At 37.9% G+C, this 22467-nt stretch overlaps 1 protein-coding gene across 20 annotated transcripts in view; it reads right to left on the reverse strand.

Moving 5' to 3' along the window:
* The window catches only part of macf1a (microtubule actin crosslinking factor 1a), a 426068-nt gene that overhangs the window by 98828 nt on the left and 304773 nt on the right, over positions 1–22467 (reverse strand). For 18 of the 20 annotated variants that reach the window (XM_052036540.1, XM_052036543.1, XM_052036536.1 and 15 more), the window contains 6 exons: positions 22079–22141; positions 20087–20322; positions 19220–19349; positions 17069–17268; positions 14877–15372; positions 11811–13282 (listed from right to left, as the gene is read on the reverse strand). In XM_052036540.1, coding sequence (XP_051892500.1) covers positions 11811–13282; positions 14877–15372; positions 17069–17268; positions 19220–19349; positions 20087–20322; positions 22079–22141 — 2597 coding nt within the window. The remainder of the gene's footprint in view (positions 1–11810; positions 13283–14876; positions 15373–17068; positions 17269–19219; positions 19350–20086; positions 20323–22078; positions 22142–22467) is intronic. The other 2 variants (XM_052036542.1, XM_052036526.1) reach the window with 1 other exon arrangement.

Consider the following 22467-nt stretch of genomic DNA (forward strand, 5'->3'; position numbering starts at 1 on the left):
CCTACATTTCTGAGACCTGGATAACTTACAACTACAGTGTCCCTGCAAAATCCTCCAAATTCACTGGAAGGACAAGCGGATCAATATCACTGTCTTCTCCCAGACCAACACCCGTGGCAATGAAGCAACACACACATACACACACAATAGGCACTGAAATCCTATTTACACTCAGATGGTTAGTTTAGGCAGGCCATGCCGTTTGCATTCTGACACTACGCTTCTGAAACAGATACCCTATTCCATGGAAAGAAATTACAAGGTAGGCAGAGGAAGCAATTCATAGATGTCCTCAAAGCCTCCTTCAAGAAATGCAACATTTCCACTGATTCCTGGGAATCTCTCGGCAATAGATTCTTACAGTGTAGGAGTAATCTGGATAGTACTGAGAACCTCAAGGCCACGCACTGAGAATACACAGAGGAAGGAGGAATAGATTACCTTAGAAACCACCCACCCAACCACTTGCCTATCCTGCTGGCCTCAAACTACCCCATCTGTAGAAGAGTCTGTGGATCCCACATTGTGGGTTCTGAGGTGGCTAATGAGGCCAAAGCAGAATTAAGTCATCCTCAATCAAGAGGGGTTGCTGCAGAAGAAATGGGAAGCACAGCAAATGTTTATTTTCCTAAGGATTCCAGAGCTAATTGCAGAGTCAAGTGACGCCCCCGAGATAATGACTGGAATATGATCTCTGGTCTTTTGCACCTGCATTGTTTGGTGCTACACTAAGTGATATTATTTATTTACTAAGTTATTGAATGAAATACAGATAACTCTTTCCTAACAGCATACTGGGTGAGATTTTGAAAAGGACCATCCGAACTAATGACTTGATAGGTTTTTGGCAATAAAAGCAAAAAAAAACACTCTTCATTTATTGGGACATACAAACCACTGCTAACAAGTTTTTCAATGAAGAAAATACTCCATTTTAACTTAATTTACAATAATGTTTGTTCAATATTTTCACTATATTCTCTTGGCCTTTCTACTCTGCTTATTAGTGGTTTGATATGTTGCAATCTGCGTTCTACAATGCAATTACCTCCCTGGTTCGAAGTGCACACAAACGTTACCATGTCTGGATTCAAGAATTTTCAACAGTTTCATGGAAATTAGAATACCACAGCATTGCTTTTTTGTCTGCCAGTTGGTAATTTAATCCACCAAGAGGGGGTGGGGATATTGGACTCGTAAGCAGGCAGAGTCTGTCATGCAGAATAACACATTAACACCAAGACTTGAGGAAAGGTCAACAAGAGTACACCTTGGCACCATAACTTATTAATAGCTGGCTCCAAATTTCAGCAGCACATTGCCTCAAAACCACCATTTATTGATGCACTTTAGACTTAAAGAATTTGAAATATAAGAAACTATTTTTAGAAGAACACTACCCTAAAAAATGTATTTTAGTAGGAACTAATATACTATAACCTTGTAATTAACTTTAGAAGCAGCCATGCAAAAAGTCATTAATTTGTTCACCATAAGCAGTGAAACCAGGTGCACAAGAGATGAGATCAGAATTTGTCTTGCTTTTAGCACATTCTACAACCAGATAGTTCTGTGTATTTAGAATAACCTTAAATGCAGAAACGCTATTATATCCATGTTTATTCTATAACATGATGTTCTCAAAAGGAGATTATTGACACATTTAAAAATTGGACTGTTAAGTCATACATGCCCAAGTAGGGACAGTAGCAAGTTAGTTTCTAAATGCTAATTTCAATTCAGTCAATATGACTTGCATTACACACAGCACTGAAACAGCAATGGCATTTTGAATGTGCTGAGTAAATGTAATCCATATTTAATCTTATAAATATTGGTCTGTAAAAACTGTTGGTCACTTTTCCATATCAAGACAATCTTTAAAGGGTAATGTTTTGAGGTGATTATTACCACCAGGCTCAGATATGCACAATTTTACATACAAATAAAGATTATCACTGGATTAAGAATTGTATGATAAAAGCAAAATGGTTAAATTGGGAACAGTTTCTGTTTGAGCAATTCTCCTTCAGCTGCAAACTCTACATTATGCAGTGGAAATGAGTTGCACCGAGTAATAACAACATGGGGAACTGCTGATCATGGGAAGCGTCTGATGTATTATAAAACAAACTGAAGCCTTTCAACAGTTAGTCAACATCATCGCTCAATGAAGCATCAAAAACAGTGCAATGAGCACATCAAAGAAATGTATTATATTTTAAGCAATGGCAGTCAGTCAGAATTTCATATTTTAAGGTGCTCTTGAAAAATCTGATGGGTATGTATTTTCTGATTCATGATGTAAAAAAATACTTTGCATTGCTATTTCTAACCACAGCAGCCAATCTATAAAAAGTTAGGTATCAGATGCTTATAGGCTGAATGCGATTCTGCGCAATGCCTCTAAAAAGTGGTTTAAAATGGTGAGTTTATCTTTCACTGACCTATCCAGGGTTCAGAAACCAAAGCCATAAACTACTTGAACCATAAATGCTCTCTTTTAGTGATAGTTCAAATGATTAGTGGTGTTGCATTGTCTTGCTGTTTTTTTCCTGAACACTAGAACAATGAGATATTAGCACAGCAATAATAGTGACAAAAATTAATCTGGGAGGTACCGACTAATTAGAACTCTTATCCCAGATTGTAGTGCTATTCTGATTTTTCATGAACCCTGTTCCTATTTTAATTCTCAGTTTATATATCATTGAAAAGAATCTGCTGCCTTTCAACAATGCTAAGTATATTAGATGCAGAACGTTTATGCACCTTGTTCATGTACAAGAATTTCAGTGTCTTCTTAGTATAGTATACAGACGTCTTTGATAGGAGAACCAGAGAGGAGTGTACAGAAGTGTGTCCCAAACTTCCACTTTAAATTTTTGTGAATCTATTTTATGAACCATTACAATATCAGATGATGAAATCCTGCAGAAAACCTGAATGAAAGGTTACATTTCTTGATATTAAAATTCCACCTTCCACTCACACATAGTAATTGGTAAACTGAGACGCATCACAATCATAGTTGCTTATTTGAGTGACTGTTATACTTCAGTGTTCCCTCAGACTGGTAAACATTACATCATATCGGGGTAATCAAAGGTAAGAGTTGCTCTCTCCACTTCAACAGCAAAAATGGCAATAATTTAACGACATAGTTTTAAAAACACAAAGTCATCTCCCTCTTTCAGTATGAGCAGCTATCAAAAATCTACCCTAAAAATGATTTAGAACAGGTGAAACAGCAAATAAATTCCAAGCCATAGTGAACATTCCAGGCCTGGAAATTTCATTTTCCCTTTGTGTGCACGGGCAAACATGGAAAAATACTGGGATAAGATCTAAAACAGAACTGGTGCTGCACAGCAGCATGTAGTGAGTAAAAATGTGGGCTCAAACTCCAGCAACCTAGCTTCGATCTTGACCATGGGTGCTGTCTATGTGGAGTTTGCACACTTTCCCAATGACTGTATGGGTTTCCTTCAAGTGCTCTGGTTTCCTGTACAATTTGGTTGGTTAACTGGCCACTGTAATTTGCCCCTAGTATGCAGGTGAGTGGTAGAATTTGGGTGGATAGGAATGTACAGAGAATAAATTAAGATTTGTGTAGGATTGGTGTAACTGGGTGCTTGCTGGTCAGTGCAGACTTGGCAAGACAAAGGATTGTTTCCATGCCCTATTACTTTAGAACTATTAAGCAATATAATGTACCAAATGAGTGGTCAGATGCACAAATGAAGTGAATACTAATGCCGCTATTTAAAGGTTTGAAGATGACAACATCTTCTGAGGAAGGAAGAGGGCAGGGAGATGAAAAAGTGTGGGTCATCCCAAAATTTGTGGGGTTGGGCTGGGTTGGTGGGCAGGTGACTGAAGAACGTTACCAGTAATAAAGGAGTGGTCTGAAGAAACTGACTGACATCCAGTCTTGAATCATGCGTACTTTCATCCAATTAAACATCCAAAAGACTGAAGTCACCATTAGTGCACGCTCTGTACTATAAACATTAACTCCATCTCCCTGCTACATTACATAGTCTTAATTCATCCATGTTTCCAATCCATTCTTTTTCAAAGATTAAGACCAACCATTGGTATCTATTACCAACCTCCACTCTATGCTCAGAGGGAGAACATGCAAACTTTATCCAAGGTCAGGATCAGAGTTCACTAGGTATTATTCAGGTGCATTTTTCATTAGTAATATAAAAGTTGAGCACCTAAAATAAGAACACATATACATACAGAAGAAAGGGCCAAGATTGAACCTTTGGGGCTCTAGAAATGACAATACAATGTTTTATATATATTTGTGATAAATATCTAAGATGGCAGTTGGATGCATGCCATTTGATTGGGGACTTTAACATGCATTCAGATATACCCTTATGAAGATTGAAGAACTAAAATATGCCAAAGCCCATGTGCAGAAACCTTTATTGTGGAACATCTTAAATAAACAGACAAGTATTTAGCAGATGACTGGAATGATCTGAAGAAACATTACTATTTGGAAACAACCCATCTAAGTAGACTGCCAAAGCAGTTTAATCCTCTGCCCTGCAAAGTTTATGAGAAGAGACACCACAATATAGCAAATGTAGATAGTTTAACCTCAACTCTCATGGTGCTACATGGATGGCTGATCACTGATAATGCTGTCTGAATGCATCGCTGAACAACTTCACACAACAATAGTTACTGCTGTTATGAAGTTATATTTGAAACTAGAATACCACTCCTGCAATGCATCAACATGTCAAGGCAGTCATTTTCACAACATTTCTATTTATAAGCTGATATAGCTCTTGTGTACTGTTCTTCAGTTGAATATTTGTGACACTATTAGCAAGTACAGTGATTTAAAACACATTTCTATGCCATAAATAATGAAACATAATGAGGAAATGTGACACATTATAAAATGCTCTGTTGGAAGCCACACAAGTTACAAATCTATGTAAAATAACAGATTATTTGAAAAAGGACTAATCGTAGTAGGACAATGCTTATGACTGCAATATTGAGATGGTTGGCAGATTGATGTCTTCTGAAGACGTCTGTTCATGACGTCGTTATTTTATCTATTGCAACATAAAAAATAAGTTATCCTTTTCAAATTAATTTCTAACTATTGTTAATATCAAATGAACCAAGGATAGGTTAATGAAATATTTATTCTTGTGGATCATTTAACTGACTATTAATTTATTTCCCCTTTAATACAGCAGCATGTTCTCAAGACAAAGTTATACAATGGGAATATTTTGTTTGTAACAGAGCTGAGCCATGTTTATATGCAGCAATTATTTTAACAAGCAATACTGTCACTTCCGGCACTAAGTCTTTGATTAGGCGAGCAGTGAATACTAAGAAATAGAGGCCAAATTAAATTATGAAACTAATCTTTTTTCCAGTTCAATCACATCATTATTTTTGATCAAAAAGCCTTTTGCAATATTTTGTATTAGTTCAAGATTGCCCTTCAGATGGGAAAAGGAATCATTATTGATCAATTGTGAATTGAGATTGTTGAAACCTCCAACCTGCTTTATGCATTGTCTGATGTAAATGTATTGGTATTATGATTGATTTGTCTTGATTATGTAATTGAGTGGTAATGCTTAACTGTATCAAATGAAACTAGATATTTAATATAACTGAATAATTTATTAACTTCTGTGTGGAGTCTAGACATTTTTAAAGTTTGGATTTTGGAAAACAAAACACAAACGTAAGATTTCCTTTCAGTTCAGTTATTAGTGCTCTGAATAGCTGCATCACATAGACTGTGAAAGTCCCAATTTAATCTGTGCTCAGAAATATGCTAGCAGATGTCAGCCAACCTATTGACAAAGTACCTACAACTGGGCTTGACTTGCATGGTTTAGCGAAGGGAAAATAGACAGATAAAAATGCCCAAACCATAGCTATTCAGTGATCTACAATGAGGACAAGTACATGGATGTCCGTCAAGATTGACAAATTAGTCAAGATTGTAATGCGCCATGTGCGTCAATGTCCTGCTAACAATCACTGTGTGGGGCTTACACTTGTGCAAGGCCCTGAAGAGCAATTACACCTGTGGAAGCATTCCTCAGGGAATGCCTGCAGAAAAGGGGCAGGATAAGGGCAATAAGTCATGAGAAAAATGCTAGTAAAGTGAAAATCCCACAATTAAAATAAGAAAGCAACGTAGGTTTTAGATCACTTTAATCATGGGTGCATTTAATTTTAAAAAAATTGAGAGCCCATTAAGGCGGCTGTTAAATTCTCTCTACTCTGCATCATTTCTTAAAAATAGCAAAGCCATGATATTCAAGCCCATGCTTCAATAGGGAGGGGTCCTGAGACAACAGGCGTAGAGCTGTAGAACTCCAGACACTGACTGCTATGACAAGAATTGGGGAGGAACACAAATAGCTGAAGACAGGTGACAGATTCTACATGCTATTTTAAAAGAGAATAACCAGCTAGCTCAGCCCAGCTGCTCATTAATGGAATTAGGGCAATTTAAATTACTTGCAGGTAACTGGAAGCGTCTGCAGTAATGTGCATCATCCATTTTTTTCCCAAGCTATATAAAAACAATGCCTTCAACTAAAGAATCTCAATAATACGTTAACAATTCTCATTTGAAATGTATACTATAATTATTAGTCTAGCACCTTTGAAGACATTTCTTGTGCCCATTTAAACAAATGGCACAAACTGAAGAGGAGAGAGGTGGTTTACCAAAATATTACCTGGAATGAGGATGAATAACGGCTGGTAAGGTCAGGGTATAGAAATTCTAACAAGAGGTCAACATTTTCATGATGTGATGGAATTTTATGTGAAACCATTTCTATGAAGTAATTGGGAACTCCATGGATGCATTACTCGCTCACAGAAATTGTCATGTAGCCCTCTGTGTGTATGACACATTAATACACTCTGGGCAGTGACATCAGTTCATGAGCAATGCACGAATACCATTGCTTTACTACAATTTTTCTGTTGCAAATACATAGTTTTCAATTCTCATCTTAACAGCTGGCTTTCTGCAGAGATTGAAGGTCAGCTCCTGCCTTAGTTAAAAGGTCTGTTCCTGGGAGGCCGCTGTTGGGTTCTCGAGAAGTTAAATGACCTCAAGATGCTCCTCCTTCAAGGCAAGTTCATCCTTTATCTGCGAGTAGTGAGGCGGTGGGCCTGACAACCATAATTCCTGCCCCAGGTGTTCACTTTTAGCAGAACAATGTAACACTGGTCATTAGAGATATGCAGTACTTGTATGCATTAACTCTATTACCACTCGAGGGCAAATCTTCCCCGAAGCAGCTATATTAGTTCAAGTGGCAGTTGCCAGCTGTATGCAGATTCAAAATGTATTCTAGCCCAGTTTAGCTTCCCTTGGAACAGAGAGATCTAAACTGGGTTAGCAGGAAATATAGATATCAAGATCAAGAATATTTAACTGAAAAGGTAGTTGAAGTTGATCCATAAATAATTTTAAAAGGGAATTGGACAGCTGCTTAATAAGAAACATCCAAGGCAAGGAAGTAGGCTAAATAAAACTATTCCTACCAAGAGCAAGCAATGGCAGAATGGATCAAATGGTCTCCATCAATGCTGTAAGCTACTGTGTCAACAGAATCATGGAGAGATATTAATAAGACCAATTCTAGCTTTTGTAATCGCAGTTTCAGGATTGTTTAGGCCCCAAGTAAAAGGCAATTACAACAAAAATGTCAGGAAAATATAAATCGGATATCTTTTAAAATTCAGATTAAATATAGTTAATAACTTGCTCTTAATTCCCCTACAAGCTTGATACTGTATTTTATACACGAACTAACAATATATAGCTGAAGGATAATGGGCCAGAGAAAAGATAGCGAGATGCTGTTCGATCAGCAGAGATTTAGAGAGCTAAAAAGAGTCAGCATACTATTTATTTTGCCTGCACACAAGGAGAAAAAAGTGAGTTGGATAAGTATGGGACTTAATTATGGCAATGCAAAGCCCATCAGAAGGGAGGACCAGAGCAAGACCCTGGTTACCAAACAGCTAATAAAAACTTTGACTGCTAGTAAAGTTATGCATCTAGCTACTTGAGCTTCAAAATATTCACATTCAAAAACATGCAGAAGCCATAAGTATCCCTAGCTTTAGAACATTTAAAATTAAAATTTAAGAATATTTACAAAATTTCAAATTAACCAATGGATAACTTATTCCTTTCACAGGTTTACCTCTCCATTCAGATGAACTGAGACACTGCTCCTGTACCAGGTCCAAGCTGGTGCAGGTTGCGCAAGTGGATTCCCCACCATTACGTGGTGGAGAGTTGCCATAACATTACGTTCTGCTGCTGTACTCCATGGGGAGTTCAGCATTTGACTGTAATGGAAGATTCCTTGGCAAACAGCAGACAGCAGTTTGGGTCTACTATGCAGGAATCCCAAACTATCTGGCACTTAGGCAAGATAAAGCTACTAGCCATGTAAAGAACTGCTGACCATTCCCTAGAAAATTCTCTGTAATTTAATTTGCTGCATGAAAGAAAAATTGTTCTTTTCTTCATGAAGTTTTACTAATCTACTCACCAAATTATTGCAGTTTTGTGAGAAAAGCACGTGGACGAGCGACATGATGTAATTTCGATCTAAAGGTGGTCTTATTGTGTGTTTGCTAGTATATTACCATATTATTAGATACTGGGCAGCAGGGGAGTATTCTGAACGGAAGTGACTTATGGCAGTGATGAACACCCTTGAAACCATCCCCATCCCCCCAAAAATAAGATAGACCAAAGACTGCAACAATAATTTATATTTTCAACCCATCGCATGGGTGGTGCGCAACAGCCATCATCAAATATTCTGGGCAGGAAGATCAAACTTTTCAGAAACTGCCATACAAATTTAATATTATTCTTTAAGAACAACCTATTTATATAATGTTTATTATGTACAGAGACAAATCAGATCCTGAAAGTTAGGGAAGGGTAATAACGTTAATTAAACCCCTTTCCTTTTTTTCCCTCTGAGATGCAGAGGCAGTTACTTTTCTCCTGTATGTGGTAATACACTGAAATATATTTTTTCATATTTGTTGCAAAAGAAAAGGGACATGAAACTTTAATATCTTGTGGAGTAAGAAAGCTTTTGCATTTCTTGTGAAAACAGAAATATTTACATTAATGTTTGTTAGAAGAAATGACTATCTACAAAATAACTACTTGAAACTTGGGAAATCCCAGTAATGTGTGGGCAGAGTCTTGCTCACCCTATTTCTCAAAATGATGAAATATCTACTTTTCAACCACAAATATTAGTTGCAACGCTTCTCCCCACATCAGATTTTCCAGTGCAGACTGAGCATTGACAATGGATAGGAGGAGGTGCTAGTTGTAGCCTGTGGTCTTCTTGAAAATCTATTGGCTGCCTCCTCAACACAAATATAAAGACTAGTGCAGTTAAAGCCCTAGTTTATTTTTCAGAAATGGTTGTCCAACAGCATGGGCTGGAGAAGAAAATATGCTTTCACGGCAATTGGTTTTATGATAATTTTCAATACATTTTTCCCAGAAATGTTCTTTAAAGAAGTTTTCTTGCAGGTTGATTGTGATGGCCAAGATTTTAAACATAGCCTGAACATGTTCCTAAAACAAGTTACTGCTCCATTAATCTAAATTAATATTTCCTTTCAAGTGAACCGAATGTTTGATAAGTGAGAATTTTTATTTGGGTGTTAGGTACAATTTTTCTTCTGAAAATTTCCAGAGTATGCTGCATTCTTCTGAGAGAATAATTTGCTATGTTGTATCTGTGTCATAAGTATCACCTAGGACCCTGACAAGTGAAGCGTAAAGAGGCCCTTCTTAAAGCTTGCAGCTTTTGCCAAAACTATTTTGGTCAGGGTCCAAAAGTGGAAAACTTGTAGCAGTCAGTCCATCTGCTTCAGAACGGAAAGCTAGCTAGCAGAGTGTCTAATGAATACAAAAACCATTCTGACTCAAGTATTTTTTTTTATTAATGTGATGTCAAGAATATAGTTTCAGCACTGAAGACTGCAAATGCCTAAGTTCTGAAAGGCGATGATGTCCCTAACATTTGGATCAAGTCTGAGACAGTGCTGGATCTAGTTCTGGAAAATGCAGTGGGGCAGGTAGTGAATGTTGCAGTGTGACAGCATTTAGGAAACAGTGATCACAGTTTTATGCAATTTATAGCAATTATGGAAAAGGGCATGAAAAATATCCAAGGTTTAAATACTCAATTGAAGTAGGACTACTTTGAAAAAGAGGGGAAATGGGACTGATGAGAATGTGCCAAGAACCATTACAGGCAGCACAGACTCAACGGGCCAAATGGCCTGCTTCCATCCCACATACAAAATAATTCCAGTAAGTTACAAAGGCATCTGGCCCACATGAATCAAGCAAAGCCTGGAAGGTAAAGTTAAGTGAACAATACAAGGTCTTCAAAAATAAATAAAGGTACAGACTGGACACATTTCCACAAAGGGATTAAAAAAAAAGGTAGTCAAATCTCGAGCTCCCTGGATAACAAAACATATGGAGATTTAAACAAAATAAATAAAAGTGCACGGTAACTCATACAATTCAGCAATGAATCAAGCTGAATACTTTTCTTACAGGCTCAGAGAACTTTAAAAAGAAATGAGTGCAAAAGCATGCATCAAGAATACATTAGTGAATAATGTAAAAGAGAAATACAAAGTCTTTGAGACAAAAATAACAGAAAGGGTGGTCAACTGAAGGGTGGAGCTAATTCTTAAGTAAAGGAGATCTTCTGTGAAAGCAGAGTATGGCTGAGATACCAAACGAGTAATTTGCAAACATCCACATTGCAAGCCACAACAAAGGCAGTGGTTAACGGAAACTTAATAGGATAAAAATGGTACCTAAAGGCTGGCAACACAGAAAAAAAATCACCCAGTCAGAATGGGATACATAATGTTGCCTTGATAAAAGAGGGTGGAAATTGCAGAGGCTCTGATCATGATCTTTCATTCTCCCTTAGGTATGGAAGAGATACACGAGGACATAAAGACTTTAAATATTACTCCTCCTCTCAAGGTGAGACGTAGCCCTGACAATAACAGGGCAGTCAGCCCATTGACAGTGGTGGGAAAATTTTAAGGCATTAAGATAATAATAGGCAGCATGACATTCAAAAATGTAGTAAAAAATGATGAGCAACAGGATACATTTAAGTGGCACTTTGAAATGACTGGAAGAATAAAAGTTACAGGTAAATTGCATTTGACTACTTTGATTGAATTCTTTGAAAAAAAATTACAGTGTGGGGTAAAGAGGGGACTGTGGTTATGTTGGTGTAAATAGACTTGCAAACGATTTTCCATTAAAGAACCATATTATAGACTTGTGGATACACAGATGACCATAAGTGATTTATTTTAGATCTATACCACTCCACACTTTGAGCTAGTGTTAACGTTTGTTTTGTGAAAATTCCTGTCCACAATATACAAACGATACACACCATCTCGACCTGAAGTTCCAGCCAATTAGAATAGCTGGCTTTGAGAGGCATAATGACTTTCATTGCAGACGTTGCCACAAAAACAAGTTTAAACACCACATCATAACTAGTGACACTTAAGATTCTGTCTTTACAGGCAAAATACCATGCATAAATGTATATACATAGACTATAAAGGGATATATTTGAACCACTGTTCAAACAATTATAAAGCTTTAAACAAAGTTATAATTTGTTTATCACTTAGGGAAGTTCAAAAAAGTGCCATGGGCTAAAGTAAACAAATCTTACCTTAAAGTCTGCCAGTTGCTGATTGATAATATCAACTTCTGTACCCACATTTCCTTGCAATTCTTCACCCTCTTCTGTTTTGGTAAGAAGGTTATTTAATTCCTTGAGTTTTTCATAGAAATCTTCAACACGTCCCACAGTCGTCTCTACTTGCTCTTGTCTGTTTCTTCCGCGTTCAAGTAGTTTACCACATTGCTTGTTCAAGGCTTCAAGCTCTCGTTTCAGTCCTTGTAGATCTGGACTGCCTTCTACCTCTAGCATCTGTTTGCATTCTTCTTCTGAAGTTTCAATATCTTTCTTTAGTTTTTTAAGCTTGCTCATAAACTGCTTAATATCATCAGTCTGTGACTGCAGACTGTCCAGGTCTCTCCCAATAGGACTCATGCTGTCCAATTCGTCATCCAAATCCGCAAGATGAGAAAACATTTCCCGAATACGGTTCTGGAAATGTCCGATTCCTTGAAGTCTGTTTTCCATTGCCAAACAGCTTTCATCCACTCTCTGTTTTACATTGCCATACTCTTGCTGAACTAATTCTGCTTGCTGTAGGAGCTGTGATGAATCTGCACCATCAGGGGTGTCCTCTACCAGTCCTCGAGCCAGGTCTCTCAGGTATTCTACTTGCGATTCTAAGATCTGAAGAGCTTCCTGGCGTGTCCTCAACTTTTCCAGGTTCTTATTACTGTAGGCTTGTGATCCAAGAGCATCATATATTTCAAGCTGTTGTTTAGCACCATCAAGCTTCATTTGAATGCTCTTGAGGGAATCCTGGAACTCCTTCAGCCTTTGGGCCATTTCTTCAATTGATTCACTTTTGGCTTGAAGTTGTTCTGTAACAAGGTCCATCCTCTGGTTTATATCTGTCTTTTCATCTCTAATATCTTCTTCATCCACCTGACAGGAATCTACAAGGATGTCAGCAGCAGTGTTCATCATCTCCAGCAATGAACGATGTTTCTCCACATCATGTTGTAGATCCTTTGCATTAGCCAAAGAGGAGTTCAGTTGTGCTGGATCAATGGTGATCTCTAGTTCTTCCACTTTACATTCACATTCTCCTATCCATGGGAGTAGATCTTCCATGTACTGTCTGTATTTCTGTGCTTTTTGAACACAGTCTTTGAGTTTAGAATGTCTACCTGCTGCCTGCTTCCATAGCTCATCCCACTGTCCTTTAAGAGTTGACAACTGACTCTGAAGATTCATCTTTTCTTCTCCTGTTTGGGCACTTCGAACAAGAGACTCTCCTTCAGCCAGGATCATCTCATAGGAGCCCGAATGCTGATTCAGACTTTTTTGGAACTCCTCCTGCTCACTTATTTGAGATTGTAAAGTGTCCAGGTTTGCAGACACAAGAGGTTTCCGTGTATGCTCACTGCATTTCCCATCCAGCCACAGCCTGAGTTCATCAAAGGTTTGTTGAAACTGCTGAGAACTGGCCAGAGTTGTTTGAAGCTGATTTATGCGATCACCTGGAGATGACAAATCATTAAGGACATGTTGCTTCATAATTAATTCTGAAACAGGAGTATTCCTCAAATTTGCCAAATTATAGATTTAAGAGTGTTTTTTTCTGAAGCACTGTAATCTGGAACTGAAAGCAAACTTCAGAATGCAATATTTATTTAATATTTATGGACAAGCTTAACTTTTTTGATCCACTGTTCCTTGCACTTATGAACACTAACAGTTAAATTCTGAATAACCTGAAGCTATGTTAGCTAAAAGAAAATAGGCTTTTTTTTGTTTCATAAGACCATACCCTAGTTTAACTTCAGAATAATAATCCATGTATCATAAATTATAACATGAATGCTTTAATACCTATAGACCATTGATTTATCATAAAATATCAGGAATATGTTAGACCATGTTTTGGGTTAAATCTAATAACTAGTTAATGGAGTTTCGTTGACACTTGCAGATGCTCTCAACATTTGGCATAGTAACCATTTAATTTTTCCTGCATTATGATGGGTAATATTTGATGCCTAATTCATACATGACTGGAAACAGTTATATAATGTGGCTATAATGTCCTTCAACTATTTTAGCATTGCACATACAACGAAGACGTTTATGAGCATTCACTAATTGTTAAATATATCCTTCACCAAACTCTCTGCAGAATTCTCCTTAACTTTTATAAGTGTGATTCTTAATCTGCAAAAGTGTAGTTTGTCTGCAGCTGATTGTATTTGTTTCCTTAAAAACCAAATTTCAAATAGAAATAAAGCCATCAGTTCAAAAATCCAAATTATAAAGATTCTTAATTATAGGTACCACATTGACACATGGATCAGAACATCCCAGGATCAAATCAGAATTTTTGTGCTAATTTAATTGATATTACCTAGGGAGTGACTGGGACGATAAGTAAATCTTAGTGCATCTGAGCTACAAAGGGGAAAAAGATTGGAACATGTTCTCATTTTCTAGTGACGTGAAAGTACATGTGCATAGGTGTTAAACGAGAACAGAATAGGTTTTAAAAGCAAGGCTCTCCACAGTTACTCAGCCTATTAACTCTCATCCTCAATGTTCACACACTATAGGTGTCTATTTAGATTCCGGAAAGCAGATTTAACCCATAAATATCAACTTTCTAAGCAGAGGGTGAAACAGGGAACCAATATGAAATAATAATTGCAGGAGCTAAAAGTAAAAACAATTGGGAAAAGAATAATGACAAGATGTAGTGATAGAAATAAGGTAAAGTTATCAGCACATAATTTTTAGGGAGTAAATTAAGGAGCAGTTTTCAGGCTCAGATAAGGATCTATCCTTAAAGCATTAGCTTAGCCTGTACAATCGGTACTGTACTGGTACAGTATTCGCCTGTACTGGATTAGTCCATTAGAAATGTTTCAAGTACCAGGCTTTAATAGCAGGGTTTCAGCAACAAACTGATGGAAGAGTGGACTGCTCCCAAAATAAAAGTTCACAAGATGAAAAGTTACAGAAGCTCGCTGTTATTTCTTCTGGTAGGATTGATTAACTTATTTTGAAATTACATAATCTTGTTCTTTGGCACAATGCAAATAAATCTGTAGCATCTATACCAACCTGCTCTCTCTTCAAGACCATTAAATGGCATCAAGACCGCATCTAGTCGCTTACGAAGCTCATCCTTTAAATACTGTTCACCAATAAGGGAGGACAGGTCATCACAGAGATTTTGGGCTTCTTCAATCTGCTCCTTCTGCTGTTCTAAATCTGAACGGATTTCACTGATTTCTTCGAGTTGCTGTTTGACAATGTCTGGTTGTGTGCTGATCACTGATTGACTGTTTAATTTATTATTCAGGATCCTGACTTTGTCGCTGAGTCTCTGCAGTAACTCTTGGTACTCTGTACTCTTGGCTGTGGCCTGATCAATTTGATTAGAACGACTGCTGAGCTGGTGAGTAAGGTTATCCCATTTTTCATTGATGGCTCTGTGCTGGTCTCTCACCTGGCTGTCAGAAGGAGACACATCACCAGCTGCACAGAGTATGCCATCTGCTGCTTGGTTAAGTTGTTCATATTGGGGTTTACGAGTCTCAAATTCCTTCAGCATGAACTATCACAAACAAACAAAAAAACATTAATTAGAGATACTGGGAACAAATTCATATTTAATCTTCCGTGGCACATGAGTGAATAATAGTGGGCTAGAAATTCTTTTATTCCTAAAAATGATTCTGCCTGGGGAACTATCCATTTGTCCTTGTACCAAAGGAGTGCTGCATGTGTGGGGAGGATGGAGGCAAAAACATGTTTTTGGATAAGCAAGAGCACATGGGCATTTAACAGTTGCAGAACCTTGACTTTTCTATTATTGTACATTAAACTCTACTCATTTCAACAATGCTGTGGACCTGTAAAAACTTACCAAAAAGTAACTGCTCTTAAAAAGGGAAATGACTACTAATTTGCACTACTGCTATAGGTCAGTGTGAATTACATTTGTATTAGTGTCTACTGATAACTGTAAGTGATCTACAACTGGGCAGGACAAAAGGCTCCAGATCTAGTTGAGGTAACCCAGACATACTCATGATAAACAAAGGGCCAAGGGAGGTCCGTTTAACTAGGTGTGCCAGTGCTGCTCCTTTTCCTGTCCTGGTGATTGATACATTGGAAGGAGAATGAGGTGGAGATCACAGGTATAACTCTGTGGTATCAATGACATGAGGAGAGTCTGAAATTATTATGAATCAGGGCATGCTCTTTATACCCCATCACCCTCATCTGACTATCCAATGGCACGTCTTTTACCCTCATCCTCCCCTAGCGTGCCTTTATTAATGTGGAATCATAGAAGATCCAAACTGCCCAGTTCCCAACCTATCAGCTCCATTGTTGAGCAGCCCACTACAATGGGGAAGTCACTATACCAGTGCACTCGACATCAGCTCCAATCCCTGCACTTCAAAATGAGAATGGTGATAGAAGTGCTAATTTCACTTGTTGAGAGATCAGTGCTGGTGAACTAGCCAGGACAGGGGCCTTGGGTAGCTAATGTGCTAACTCCCCAGGGGGAAGGACTGACATTGCACACCAGTGCTACCCCACAGGCCTCAGATGAGGGCTAAGACAGGCAGCTTAAATGAGAAAGCTGAGGCAGATCTAATGAAGGTTCTTGCCATATGGCCTTGCCTGTGTGAAAGCTGGTGAGAGATCTTGAAAGGCACTGCAGAGTCTCTTTTTTCAACCTTTCGCAGGACTTTGCCTGGAGCCCCACTTTGCTAGTTGGGATGGTGTACACATTACGCAGTGGGTGGAGATCCAGCCACAGTGGAGCAAACTCATGGCAATAGTACCCATTAGTTTTCATCATGGCACAGGCAGAGGCCACATAATGTCTTTAAATGCTGTGCAAGAAGGCAACAGTCTACAGTGTTGCCAGCTATCACATATTTATATGCCTGCCAAGCACAGCTTGCCACCATTTAGCACCCTGAAGACTCTGGCAGTGGAGCAGAGTCTTTTGAGGCAAGGCAACTACCAAGGGTAACACAGTCTTTGTGAATGGATCTAACATCGGAATACAAAGCCAACTGCAAGAATGAACAGAGAAGTCATACTTGAATTGAGATACCTTGTATATGGAAGCACAGGCAAAAAGATGTAATGAATCACAAGATGTGTCGTCTACCCATATTCGTATTTAGTTAATCATTCAACTGTAATTCTTCCTTCACGCTGCAGTTAAAAGCCAAGCAATACCCAAAAAAAACATTTCCAGTTCTTGTTTAGTGTTTTTTTAATATTACCTGCACTTGTTGTTTCTGAGCACGTAGCATATTTGGATCAATTGATAGAGGACCCAGTACACTCATCATTAATTCCTTTTCTGATAACCATGGACTGAGCTGTGATTCTGTGTTCTGGAAACTTGAAAGAAGATCTGCTGATTCTTCTAGTTTTTGTTGCCTTTCAGTTATTGCCTGATTGGCATGAGCCCACTTTGACTCTAAAAATAACACAAATAACAATGATAATTTATGCTGAGAAAAATTTCATGCAATATTATACAGAATGGTTCATCCTTCTGATTTTGCCATATTAAGACATTTTGTGCTTACCATCAATGCAATGCAAAATGATTGAAAAATTTGCAATTCCATAATGTTAACTTACGATAAAGACAATTTTAAAATCAGAGTTAAAATTGTGCTTTAACCCAAGTAGTTAATATAAGTTATAAAGCAAAACCATAAAACCATACAGCACAAAACAGGCCCTTCGGCCCACCATGTTGTGCCATCCATCAAACCACCTTCACACTATCTAACCCTTTCCTCCCGCATATCCCTCTATCTCACATTCGTCCATATACCTATCCAACAAACTCTTGAACCTGTCCAATGTATCTGCCTCCACCACCACCCCAGGCAGTGCATTCCACGCACCAACCACTCTCTGGGTGAAAAACCTCCCCCTGACATCTCCCCTGAACCTCCCACCCATAACCTTAAAGCCATGCCCTCTCGTCTTGAGCATTGGTGCCCTGGGAAGGAGGCGTTAACTGTCTACTCTATCTATTCCTCTCAATATTTTATATACCTCTATCATGTCTCCTCTCATCCTCCTCCTTTCCAGTGAATAAAGCCCTAGCACCTTAAGCCTCTCCTCATATTCCATACGCTCTAATCCAGGCAGCATCCTGGTAAATCTCCTCTGCACCCTCTCCAACGCCTCCACATCCTTCCTATAATGCGGCGACCAGAACTGAACATCCAAAACTGGAAGCTCCAAACTAACATTTAGAATGGAACACCTCACAATGACTTTCAGGATTTGATAATTTAGTAAACTGCAGTCATTCCACTCTGGTCAATTTCTTCTCTCAATATGTGCATTTGAGTCCTAACTTGGCATTATTTAAATATGGAATCTTGGCTCTTCATATGGTAATTTTGAAATATTCCTTACTTTAGGAGTACACTTTTCTCCATGTGTACATTAACAACAACTTGGAGGGAAGTAAAAAACACGCTATTTTCTTTGCAGTAAATAATCTACAAATTATTTACATTATGTAGAGCTCAGGAGCTAATTTTATAATCTGAAAACACTTTAAAACAACATACCCTTCGATATCAAAAATTAAAAATTTTGTAGGAAGCTACAGACATAGGACATCAATGCTGAATATATTCCATCATGTGCAAGACTGCTCACAAGTGTAGCAGACAAGTTTGAAACTAGATACAAAAAGAGATGCTAGATTGCTCGTGTTAAAATATTGGCTAATGATTGTATTCACCTTTCCACATTCAGTTCCACACAATTACTGACTGGTGTGGACTAGAGTATAAAGAGAAAATATAGCAATGAGCTGATACTATAGGGGCATTTAGCACAAGTGAACAAAGATAACATTTCCATACTGAGGTATTCTTTCTCCAAAGTGGAAGAAACTTATGAAATATATTATAATGGAGTCACATTAATTTATTACAAGGGTTAAAGGAGGCTATTAAAATTCAATACTTAACAGACATACTTTATGGGAAATCATGAGTGTTGTGATTTCCACTTGAATCAATGGCTTTAAACATATGATCTCTTCCGATTTTGAAAACAGAAGCCATGTTTGGAGTGCTACAGGAAACAGGTATCTATTTGATATTTAAGAGTTTTTAATTATTTATAACAATTTGCAATATGCAGTTAAATGACCAAAGTTTTTCATGAATTACCAGAGTCATTTAGTTTCTCCTACTTTCTTCACGTTTGATCAAGATTTAATTTCCCCACAGGACCTTTAGCCCAAATTATCCCTTTGGTGCTTATCCTATACAAAAGTAATGGTCCAAATCTCATGACAGCTCTCTTGCGATCTACTTCTTAATTTGTTAAGTGCAAAGCTTTCCATCCCATAAACTGGAATATTGGTATGAGAATAGCACTGGCTTTACCTATGTGTTCGAGCATTTCTGTCCATTTCTTGGCTTCTGGTGAGTCTGGATTTTTCTTCAGTAAGTCTTTCAATGCGCCTTTAAGTTTATCAATCTTACCAGCATTCTGTTCAAGCTCAGCAAGATAGGCCTAAACAAAAGAGAAGTTCAGTGATTTACAACAACTTTGCAAATGTGCTTTGACTAATAGGCAACGTTGGGTTCATTATCTGTAACATTCACCCATTGTGTCCTGTATTTGGTCAATTCATCGCATGTTTTTTTGTTAATCTGTTTGTTCTTCAAGAATCAAGTGTTCATTATTGATTTCAAAATGCAATTCTTCTTTTATATGAACTACACATTTTTTTAAACTTGGAATACAAGTGGAATTTTTCTAGAGCTTATTAAGATTCAAGAAGTTCACCATAATTTTCCCCCCATTTCTTCCATCATTCTGACAATATTTGAAAAGTGAAAATCATTCCAATTTAATTTGCTTTTCAATTAGAAGGCAATTGTTTATTTTCTTTAATGGTAATGAAGATTCAGGTCTCCAGATGAACAACATGACATTATCTTGTGGTCTGGAGAACAATGGAGACACAGTATTCAATACAATAGGTGATTAATCGTGGCCTGACGCAAGTACTCATTCTCCCATTTTAAATGAAATTATACACTCCTCTAGTTTTGTTCAACTCAAACTGACAAAGGAAACTTCTTCCGGTATTAGTCATCATGACCAATTCCTAACTTTCCCTTTTCCCTGCCAAATACGCTACTTGAAAAATACTCAAGCTACTCACAAGTTGAAATTCAGCTGGTTCATTTTAACTGTGGCATTATCCTTCTGGGAACTATATCACATTTATTAAAGAAAATCACCTTGTTTTGCTCCACTTGCTCCTTCATTGCTTGTGTTTTGATTGATGATGAACTTAAAGAGGTTAAAGTCTGTTCTTTTAATTCCAGCCAGTTCATGATAGAAGCAGTTTCTTCCTGCACCTCCTGCATTTGGTTAAGTGTGGCCATTAGATGGTCCTGACATTCCTTTAGCATATTACCAAGGGTTTTATAATTATGGTTCACATCAGAGACATTCTGTTGGATTTCTGCAAGTTCTACAAAAAGTTGAATAAGTCAGTGAGCAAGTGTGATTTACCTATTGTTTTAAAAGAATCAGAGACATAACAACAGCTTTCATTGCTGACCTCAAAGTAAGCTACCCCAAAAATCTAATGATACCGGTGACGTGAATTTCACCTATCCCAGTGTCAGTTTCTGCTGGGCATCACTTCTGGGATATCAAGACATCCAGTAATAACAATGTCATCAGTATGACCAGCCAATAATATTGAAGAATTTGCACAGCAGATCAAATTAAACTTTAATTCTTAAATTAACAAGTGAGTGAAGATGGAGATGTTCAAACAAGATTGAGGTGGATGCTGAAATAGCAAACACTGTAATGAAGTTAAAATCCATAGAATTTTGAAATATTTATCTTCAGGGCTAAAGAGGTTCAGCTATAATTAGATTTAGTATTTCATTAACTCTTACGCATTACACCCACAAAGCAAAACATTTTCAGGGCATTTTATCTAAATAGTAGGAATAGTTTTTAAATATATGCCATTTTCATTAGCAGATGGATTTCTGAAGCTTATGTTGGAGAAGAGAACAAAACAACACACCAAGGAAAAGCAAGGAAACACGGACAGTATATTTGGATAACTGCATATGTGCGTGCACCAGAGGTTGCTTCAGACAGTTGCTTTTGGACAGGAAGAAGGGGAATAGTGGTATTCTGCAGGGATTATTGCTTCTTTTAAAAACAAAATCCTATATTATGGAAGGGTAAGCCACAATTTCTAAATTGCACAAAATGATGAGGGGTGTTGACAGGGTGGATGAGAGGCTATTTCTGCTGGTGGAGGGGTCAAGAATTAGAGGTCACAGGGCATAATTAAAGGGAAAAGAATTAAGAATGATATAAGAAAAAGCCTTTTTTTTGAAGCTCATGGTGTGTGTTTGGAATCTAGAACATGGAGACAGGTTCCACTGTGACCTTCAGGGCAGAATTGGAAAAATATATGGTGAGGAAAAATTTGCAAGGCCACAGAGAATTAGCCAGGCATGTGGAACTACTGAACATCTCCACAGAGTGCTGACATGGACATGATGGGCTAAATGGCCTTCTTCTGCGCTGTAACCATTCTGTGATTTAGTTCTATGAGATTTACCCATTATAATGGTGTTGGCGAAAGCTACACTACTTACATCTCATTGCAAATTCCAGAACATGACTTTGGATTAGACTATGAGTCAATATGTGCATACATTCTTTTTGTGACTGTATGGGCACAACATTCTTGCAATTTTATTTGGGTGGGTGGGGTTCTACCGGGAGGGACAGTGGCACCACTGCTTCTCAGTTCCAGCAAACCAAGTTCAGTCCTGGCCTCCAGTACTGTCTGTGTGGAGTTTGCACCTTTTCGCTGTGACTACGCAGGTTTCTTCTCACATTCGAAGACATGACGTGTTGGATGGAAGGTTAATTGGCTACTGCAAATTACTCCTAGTGTAGGTGGCAATCAGGAGATTCAGGGGAGTTGAATAAGTCACAGGAAGATAAGTGGGAGAATGGGGCTGATGGGAATGTGTTGACAGCTGGCATAGATTCGATGGGCCAACTGGTCACCCGCTGTATTGTAAAGAATTATGAAAATATGTAATTCTGTATTTTCCATTTTTCCTCAATGACATACAAATAAGAAATGCAATCATTATTCACTTCCCAACAATGAGAATCTAATTCAGGAGTAAAATGGTTAGAATATCCAACATAGACACACCTCAGATTTCTAACATTCTCACCTTTGTTTCTGTGGTACCCATTCATACTAGGTGCAGTCACTCCACCATTCATCATCACAGAACCTAAGTAAACAACAGGGAGACAGAACAGTGCACGGGACAGCCAATGTTAAGAACAAACTCTGAGCACAGACACGGGTTCCCTTAGTGGAACATTACAAGACAAGAACAAGCACATAAGTTTACAGATGAAGCATTTTGTTAAAGAGTGGGAAAAAAAAGCTTTGAACTGTGTTGCAGCAGTGCACAAATCTTAGATATACTCTTGGATGCAGCAATCATGGATATTTTCAGTTACACTCCATTTTGTATACACTAGTGTATGTATTGAACTGGGCAGCATCTTTAATTTTTCTTTGGAAACTCTCCTAACGTGCAAGTGTTCAGCT

This window comes from Pristis pectinata, chromosome 22, assembly GCF_009764475.1.
Source record: "Pristis pectinata isolate sPriPec2 chromosome 22, sPriPec2.1.pri, whole genome shotgun sequence".
In the NCBI taxonomy this organism is placed as follows: Eukaryota; Metazoa; Chordata; class Chondrichthyes; order Rhinopristiformes; family Pristidae; genus Pristis; species Pristis pectinata.